The following is a 9,618-nucleotide window of genomic DNA, read 5'->3' on the forward strand; positions in this document are numbered from 1 at the left end:
AAGTGAACTTGATAATAACCAAACAATTATGACATGAGTGCAAGTTAAAAAAATTAGATTTTAAGGGTAATATAGTTATTTAATTGTATTTTAAGTAAAAATACAAAAAAATTCCAAAATATTGGTTTAATTTTTTTGTTTTTTTTAAATAATTTAATCATTTCATATAAATATGATATAAAAAACCAATTTATTTCCGAGTAATATAATAATTACAAATGAATCAAATGAAGAAAATCTTTATTATCCCAACTACAAAAGTTATTTGATTTTGTTATAAAAAAGTGAAATAGTAATTCTAATTAGTCTGGAGCGTAAGTGTTTGACTGATATTTTTAGTTTTTATTTTATTTTAATTTTGTAATTATAATTTGTAATGATAAACCAGTATTAATTAGAAATTACACTAACCCAACCCAGAATAAAATCAACCAAGCCAAAATTATCTTATCGAATATATATCATCATTCAAAAACCTAACAAATGAAGGGTTTTTTTTTTTTTTTTTTTAAAAGAAAAAAACCCAAATTGAACACCCAATATAAGCCCTGGGTTAAAAAGGTAATAACCCTCCAACAAAAGAACTCTCCCCCAAATTCGCAGGCTATTGTCCCCTCATTCTCCTTCTTCCTTCTCTCGACAGACACCCTCCAACTTCACAATCACAAGTCCTTGGTCTCCCTAATTTTTTTTCTTTTTCCACCTCCAATAATAAATATTAGGGCATTATTAAGCATTAAAAATCACAAACATAATTATAATAATACTAATTTAATTATTGGATGGATGATGGTTAGGACTTAGGACCTTAGGTCCTCCATCTCTCCCTCTCTCTGCAAACATCGAGGATCGTCTACATGTAATCCTACATTAACTAACATAAACCCTCTCGATCTCTCTCTCCTTAACCATGTCTCGGGAACAACCCTCGCCTTCACCGATCTCCCAAAGCGACGCCCAAACTCCTCTAAACGACGACGCCCAAGCCCAATCCCAAACCCCGCCTGTTAACAGGAGCAATCGGCCGTCGCGAGCTTGTACAATACGGGCGGCGGCGAGGCTGCAACAGCAGGCGGTGATCGAGCGGAAGCAGAAGCCGAAGAAGCAGGAACAGCAACAGCAGTTAGATAAGTCTTCGGTGCAGCAGAAAGAGCAATGCAGTGGTGGAAGTAGCAAGATCGTGACGCAGCTGGTGGCCCCTCCTGAGCCGGCACAGTTGCCGAGGTGGAGCCTCCGCTCCATGTGGGAATTAGCTTCAGTACTCCATTTTTTAAATGTAAGTTTTTTATTTTTTTGGTTTTGGGGTTTTGCTAATTTCTTGGAGACTTTGATTTGTTTAGAAAAAAAATATCATTAAAATTGTTGATGGTTCAGGTATTTAGGCATCTATTGAATATAACAGTGGAGTTCTCAGCTGAGGAGTTTGAGACAGCTTTGATTACACCTAATGATACTTTGGGGGATATTCATATGCCTTTGTTAAAGGTTTAGTGCTTGCTTTCCTTCCCTTTTCAACTTCAACAACTCTTTTTTTGTCCTTGCTTTGGATGGATGGATGGATTGAACCTCTTGAGTTCTGCTTCTTTAGAAGCTTAAGTTACAGCAAATGTTTTTTACTTTGCTGACGGTCCAATGTTAGTTAGTAACATCAATTTATTTTTCTTTTTTCTTTTTTTTTTCATTTTCTACTGCTGCGAACAAAGTTGATTGTTGCACAATAACATTTTCATGGGAGATTAAATACCTCAAACAAATAACTTTTTTTTTTTTTAATGTGTCAATTTGAGTATTGAATGCTGCTTTCTCTTGTTTCTTCCATTATGGAACTTTACCTTTGAAGTATGCGGTTGGATGGGCAGTGTTTATTCTACAATAGAATGAGAAATTGGAGTTTGGTGGGTTTTAGTTTAGGCTCTTGCTTCTATCTGTTAGGGACTGCTTGAGATCATATGTGCCACATGTTCAAGGCTTGTATAGGCTGATCTGAAATTATTACTTGTAGGAAGTTTGGTATCATTGGTCACCAGAGATATCACTGGAGTTGGTATCCTTTACAACTTCTTGAATCTGTGGATGTCTTGGGGCCCTCAAGTCAGACATGTCGAAAGATTTGTCATAGGTGTTGGGAATTCACTATAGTTTCAAATAAGTTGCCTCCAGAAAGTTGCAAAACGTGATATGTAGGTGGAAACATGCCTAAATATTTGCTGGATAAATGGCTAGTCTTTTGTAGTCTAACAGGAAGAAGCAGTAATTTGTTTGTCCAACTTGAGTTCATGTGATGTTGCTGGTGTGCACCTTTAAAATCTGGCTAGGGTTTTCTCAAGTTTGATAGTAAAGTGATAAACCTGAATAGTTATTGTTTTTGGCTATCCCACAGGAGGATAAATTATTCTCCACAGAATGAGAGGGGAAAAAAAATGATTAGCTATCATAATTTTGGAAGCAAATATGGTGTTTTACAAAATAAAAGGTGCAAGATGACTTGGATCATATTTTGGATAGGGAATGGTACTGTTGACCTACAATTTTTCATGCAGGAACTTCTTTTAAATTTAAACAATATTATCAATTTTGCTGTCTTGATTTGAAATGATATCACAAATTTCTGGAGTTCCTATTCTGATATCATCACCTATTTTGTTGAAATCATTGATTTGGAGGTACTGTGATTCTCACCAATGCACAGTTGACTTGCATGATTCTGAGGTACGCTGTAGCTTATTAGGGTTGCATATGCTGCTAGGTTAGGTCTTTTAGTTAATGCGGTTTCTCCCAGTGTTTTTTTTTTCCTCACCACTGAAGTATAAATTACTGCAGAAATAATTCCATTATCCATGCCGTTTTGAGCACTACATCTAGATGATCATTTTAAAATGGGAGATGCTTGAAAGAAGTTCTATCATGTAGCTGTGATCTATGAAATTTTTGAGAATGTTTTTCGGTTCCTTTCAGTTTATCTTCATCTGTGACTTATGGATGGATTTCTAATTATCTACACAAATCTATAGTCTGGCTTTAGTTTGAATTCATGCTTGAGAGTTTCAAGGCAAAGGTTTCAAATCTTAGAAGTAGAGCAAACAAACATTTTGGACTTGTATTTAAGTTTTAGTTGGGAAGAATAGCAGTTCACATGTTGCTATTTTGCATTGTAAAATCACATGCTTGAACAAATTGATATTTACTGAAGATAGGGCACCAAACCAATGTGTTACATATTTGTCATCATCCTTTTCTTTTCTTTGTTATATGTTGTGTATGTACTATTTTCTGATTGATATTTGTCATCATCCTTTTCTTTTCTTTGTTATATGTTGTGTATGTACTATTTTCTGATTGATATTGTATTTGTAACATGCATTTCCCTTTATAATGGCATGTCTTCCCTGCAAGGTAACACCTAGATTACATTACCCCAAAAACCAGATAGATGGGATATCAACTTTCAATAAATGCTATAAGTTTCACCTTAAATGGTAAAACCCAATTATGTATTGGCAGCAAACTATATGTGGTATTTTGTATGGTCATCTTATTTGACAATGGAAACTTTTCTTATGGTTTGGTTTGATTGATATGATAAATTATGCTTGGAAAAGCTAACTGCTATTTAAATCAAATTGCATTCTGATGCAGTATTTGAGGTGCAACAGGATCATATTTATGCTCTTCCTGATGGAAAGCCAGCTTATATTACATTGATGTGCACTATTGCAACATTGATTTCTCATCGCTTTTGATTTATCTCATTTTAGGCAATCCCCCCTGTTACCAGAATGGCCCTTACACGAGATACTTGGGTTACTGTTTTGTGCAGAAAATTAAGAGACTGGTGGCACTGGGTAACTCAGTATACTGTTTTTTAATTAATGTTGACAGTATTGAACAAAAAAAAAGGGGGACCAGTGGGGTGGGATTTAGCTATTGCGAATATCATTTTAAGATGACTTTGGTGTCTTTGCAGGTTGCAGATGGGGAACTTCCCTTGGTTGCTTCACATGGGTGAGTAGATTTGCATTCCTGGATACTCTTGAATCAAATGTTTTAAGATTCTGATTCGTGTTTTCACCTTAATGTTGTAGGGTGGAGGTTGAAGTGTATAAAACACTTGATCCTAGTGTCCGTGTGGTGATACTGAAAGCATTATGTGACATTCGTGTTGAGGTATTGTCACTGGCAGCAAAAATTTTATTGGATTTTTGTTCATTTTACTGCTGCTTGGTTCTCATTTTACTGTTCAAACTGGCAATACATGTCAAGTGCTGCAATAAATTCATGTTAAGATTTGTTTGATTAGATGGAGAACAGAGCATAATACCTTGATGGCCATTTTGTTGGGACAGATAAATGAAATTTCTGGAGAATTTGACTCCCTCTAAGAACTTTTACCTTTGTTTTTGTACAATGTGACCACCAGTCCTTTTGGCATTTGTTTCATCTTGTAGTCCCTTCAGCTTGAATCAAATAGGTCCCAACACTTGCTTTATTTGTCTTTGTTGAGCATAACTGAGCCCCTTATTTTTCTGTAGAGTGGAATATATGGTAGATAATTTACTTGGTATTCTTTTCATTTATCTCAATATCATTGTTTCCTGTATGCATGTACTTCACTATTCAAAATATGTTTTGTTGCTGTCGAATTCTTTTTCATCACAAAGCTTTGGCAGCCTTGTAATCTCAGGACAAGTTTCATCTCTTGTGTATTCCACAGAATAATTTAGATGCAGTTCTTTATTATGTATTCTACGCATCATTCTAGAAGTACCTTGTGTTTATTTATAATCATGTTAATCATTTCCAGATAGAAGTATTTCCTTATTGTCAAACCTTCCATCAATCACCTAAGTAAGGAACACCTGCCACATGTTATCTCCTTTTATCAAACTGAATTAGTTTGTGGGCTTGCAATAAAATCTTGCTTTTGAAGGCTTTTGTTGGGATGTTTTGCTAGAAATTATGTTGGGGTTTGTAATTTATTATTGGTTTTTTCTTGGGATATTATCTTGTTTCTTTATTTTTCTTTGAACTTTTTGAACATCTTGGTTGCTTTGCACTAGTTTCTTTGGACTTTTTTTTTCTATAGCAATGGAATTGAATCTGGGTGATCTTTGGCAGCAAGAAGATATACGGAATTACATTGACAACTCCCTCAAGCATGGCATTCAACTTTCATTATTTCGAAAGGAACGTATTGGAGGTGATTCACAAGGAATTAATTACTGGTAATGGAGATAAGCTTCTCATGATGCATTTAATTTACTATGGTTGTGTTCGCTTATCAATTTTATAATGATTGAAATGATCAGCTGGATATTTTTATGTTATAACTAGAGAATTTTTTTTCTTCCTCTTTTTTTCCTATTATTTTTGTAGTTTTTTTTGTCCTTGGTGTACTGTAAGTTCTACAATTACAGTTTTGTTGTTGTTGCAGGTATGAAGATGATCCAACAATTGGTCAAAGGTTATACCGGGAAATAAGAAAAACTGAGGTGAAGGCTAAAGCAAAGGCAAAGGGATCTCAAATCATCCCTAATGTGACATACCTGTGGGAGACAGTTGCAACAAATTTCGAAGAATTTCAAGATGTTTCTGTAAGTTACTTCAATGGCATGATTTTGTGTTTGTTCCTTGTTCAAGTACTGATGCAAGGTTGTCATGTTTTTAAATAATCTGAACTTTTCTATTTATTTCTACACAGCATTCATGGTAAATTCACGTTCATATTTCATTCCCTTTCTTTTTTTGTGTGGATGATATGTGTTGTTGTGAGATTATGTTTTGAATCTGTGATGTGCCTTGACATCCATGGCAGTGTGCCTTCCTTGTAATATGTCTCTTCTATAGATTCTTTCTCCTGCAGTAATGATTATTGATGAAGCAGAATTATGGATGATGAGAATGTGAGATATTAATCTAATAGAGGATTACTACGGTAAAGAACAAAAGAGAATTATTGTGCACAAAGAATGTCAGGTTGTATGATTCTGGGCCTTGTAATGATAAGTTAGATATTATGATGCCCTCCCAGCTTCCTGTTAAATTTAACTGTAAAACAGAGTGGGTTTTCCAATCAATTTCTATCCAAGTTGGTGAAAAATTAGATTCCAAGATCTTACATAAAGGGTTTGCTTGTATGTGCCCATTGACATATGTTAGTTGAAAATGGACTGGGATGAGATTTTCTTTAGGCTGCAGGAAGTCTATATAGATGTTTGAGCTGTGCATCAAAAAAATCATCTTAATAATGGATCCTTTTAGTGGTAGGTTAAATTTTTGAGACTACCTATCATTCACAATGTAAAATGCATATCCAGTCAAGGGGTCTAGAAGCTAGACCCATTTTTTTCAACTGTAACTTCATGGCCAAACGCTAAATTGTGGTGATGTTGTCAAAGCTATCCTCTAAGAGCCTTGACCCTCTCAAGTTCCATATTTGGATTTCTCATTTGGTGGATTTTTATTTCATACCATTCTTGGATTTGTATTTCATACCATTCTTTGTGCCACACTTTCCTTTTCTGGTCTCATCAGAGAATTGTACTTGTAATGAGTAGTTTTAATTTTTTGTGTGAGGGCTAACCTTCTCTTCTTCAATTTTATACTCAGCTGCCATTGCTGACAGTTCCTTTGATAGGTTTAAAAACCTGAAAAACCAAAGTAAAAATTAAGTTGGTATGATACACTAATTACGAACCAATCTTGCTATCTCAAAATAGCTTTTTACTGATCGTGGGAGTTCAGTTGTTGACATTGAAACTTCGCCATGCTTAACAATTCTATACACCTTTTAGTGCCAGTGATATTCCAGTTGTGGTAAAGACATTTGGTCCACCTGATGGTTTCTAACGTGGCCATCTGCTATGTACTTTTGTGGGGGTATTGTTCCTTATTGAAGCTTTTAAACTGCTGCAGGAGAAGCTTTTTAATAGCAAAAATAGAACAGAGGCTTCGTTGGGGAAGAAATTAAAGAATGACATGCTCCCCGAGATTGAGAAGGTTTACAAGGTACTGAAAATTTGCTTAGTGATTAACATGTTTTAGGTAATTGGATTTCATCAATCAAGAAAGAAATGTTATTTCTTTCTTGCCTCTAGGTATTCTTGATTGAAATCTGCTTTAAGTTCTCTTTTCCTAAAATGAAATCATATTCAGGATTCCTTCTTTTATACTTGTGTTTGCTCAGAGGAAAGAGAGGTTGCTGAAAAAGCAACATAGGCAGGCTTTACTTCTTGATAATTTCTTGAACATGGATGGACTTGCCCCAGGACGTTCACTCCGTGATAGAAAGCCTGTTACATATACTTTTGGTAAGCAAAGAAAACTTATGAAACATGCAGTACCAATAGATTTAGTAGCTGTTGTAATTGATTACTCTCGACACCTGTTGTATTTTCCTATTACTATTTCTCTCAAAGTAGATTTTGCCTATAATGCCTAGTCCTCTATGTTTACCATTCCAGGAGTTTTGTTTTGGGGAACTTGAGGGATGTTGAACAGAGAATTTACGTTAACGTTGGAAAGTAAACCGGGAAATCTATTTTTTGCAACTTTATCCCTCTTATGTTCTTAAAATTCTATTTTGAATAAAACTTGCATATGTTACTTCAGTTTTGCTGAACTTTCAGACATCTGTTCTGGCTGACGAACACTTCTAAATTAGGATGTGCTTTTATTATAGTAATAATTGTTCTCATACAACAATGGGCAATCTGATTGCTGTATCAATTATATTTTGCAGATGATTATGATCGGTCAATCAATGAGGCTATCAAAATAACAAAGTAAGCTCTTGTTCATGGACATTCATCATTTATTTGTTTCCTTCCCATGCTTGGAGGGATTCATTTTATCTTCATCCAAGGAATATCAATTTTTCTCTTGTTCTTTACTTTTTTTAGGCGCAAACCACCATCCCCAGAACCTGTTCACAGAAGAGAAGGTTTTGCTAAACCTGAAGCTTCTACAAATGGTAAATGGAGTGGTCCTTCACATGCATCACAACATGGCACTTTCAGTGCTGCATCTCCTAATTCTCTTGATTATGATGACATGGATGAAGACCATAAATCTGAAGCTTTGGACCGGAGGTGATATAAGTTTATATCTCTCAGAACTTACAATGTTTCCTTGATCTTGCACATAAACTTATCATTGCATAATGGCTTGCAGCAACAGACGAAGACAGAGGCCTCAACGGTATTCAGCAAAAGAGTTTGTTGAGGCAGTTTCAGATAACGAGGCAGACTTTGACAGTGATGATGATATAGTTGGAGAAGCTGTCTATGATGACGAATACTTGAGGAAACGTAAGCAGAGGAGGCTGTCTAGCAGCTCCGAAGGGGATGAAGAGTATCAGTGGGATGATGAAAATGGTGAAGAGGAGGAGGAAGATGAAGAAGAGGGTTCCTTGAGTATCAGTGAGGATAGTGATGAGCCCCAAAAATTCAAGAAATTGCCAGGGCGTACACGCAGGGAAACAAAATTAAGGTCTGTTGATGAGATCCAGTCAGGTCTTAGACGCAGTAGAAGAGCCACTCGGAACCAGATTAATTACCGACAATATGAGCTGTCCGAGTCAGAAACAGAGTCAATAAAATGCGAGAAATCAAATGCATCAGATGAGCACTCAGATGCAAGTGAGAATGGAGAGTATTCAGCCAGAAGTCAAAGTGGAGATTCTGATGGCAATGATGATGAGCAAAATATGAAAGTTGATCAGCCTGTTGAAGGTGACACCGTGATAGCACGGGAAGAGCAACATCAGCCGCCTGAGGAATCAAATAACCCAGTCCAAGAAGAAGTTGAGGGTGTAAGAAAAAGACGTTTCCTTGATCTCAATGAACTTGCACCGGGTTCTGGTTTTGATGATAGTCCAAACACAGTAATGAAAGATGAAGATAGAAATGATTTTTGAGGTTCACTCTCTATTGGAAAAGAAGCTCAATGTACGATAGTAAAATGTTATTAAATTTTGTGATAAGCCTGTGGAGGAAATTACCGTCTGGGTTCTTCCATGGCATAAGCTAAGCAACAACCTTAATGCAATTTGCAGCAAGGAGCAACTTGATGCTGAGAGTTCTGTAGATTAGGTAGAGTCATTTTTTAGCATGTCTACATTCATAGAAGCCTACAACGGGTCAATGAGAGTTCACTGGGGTTACTTATGCTATCCAATTAATGTACAATAACCTTAACTGATATTGTAGCTGAAAGATTTGGCGTTTAGATGTTCAGGCCCTATAGTTTAATCTTTCATGATCGTGGCTATGATCTGCCTCATGAACATTTTGGTTGGTTGTGTTGATAAAATGATCAGGTCAGGCCATTGTTTTCTGTATGTGATGGATCATCCTCCCTTGAAAGGTAATTATTGTATCACTTTCCAATTTAACATTTTTCCTACGTTGTAATTATCATCATTTTTGGATTTTAATGCCATTTTTATGCCAGTTTGTCACACTAAAGTCTGACTCAATTAAACTCTATCATGATATTTGTAACTCTTATATGATGCAACTGCATGAATAGTGTTAAGATCAAGGTTGTCAATTCTGTTCCGTTTCGTTTGGAATGACCGAAATATTCTATATCAATTCAAAAAACAGAAAAAATTTCATC

General features: G+C 35.7%; 1 protein-coding gene across 2 annotated transcripts; it reads left to right on the forward strand.

Annotated features, from left to right (window-relative positions):
• The first annotated feature begins 585 nt into the window (after window positions 1-585).
• Window positions 586-9,391, forward strand: LOC133678574 (DDT domain-containing protein DDR4-like). 2 transcript variants are annotated; one of them, XM_062100934.1, is made up of 12 exons: window positions 586-1,276; window positions 1,375-1,485; window positions 3,756-3,842; window positions 3,965-4,002; window positions 4,083-4,164; window positions 5,116-5,222; window positions 5,432-5,591; window positions 6,913-7,005; window positions 7,184-7,307; window positions 7,739-7,781; window positions 7,899-8,087; window positions 8,176-9,391. In XM_062100934.1, the coding sequence occupies exons 1-12, from the start codon at window positions 911-913 to the stop codon at window positions 8,912-8,914; spliced, it is 2,139 nt and encodes a 712-aa protein (XP_061956918.1). In that variant the 5' UTR covers window positions 586-910; the 3' UTR covers window positions 8,915-9,391. The 2 variants fall into 2 exon arrangements, with proteins under 2 accessions (XP_061956918.1, XP_061956917.1); XM_062100933.1 differs by having other exon boundaries at window positions 587-1,276; window positions 8,170-9,391.
• Window positions 9,392-9,618: the final 227 nt, after the last annotated feature.

Source organism: Populus nigra, chromosome 18 (assembly GCF_951802175.1).
Source record: "Populus nigra chromosome 18, ddPopNigr1.1, whole genome shotgun sequence".
NCBI lineage: Eukaryota > Viridiplantae > Streptophyta > Magnoliopsida > Malpighiales > Salicaceae > Populus > Populus nigra.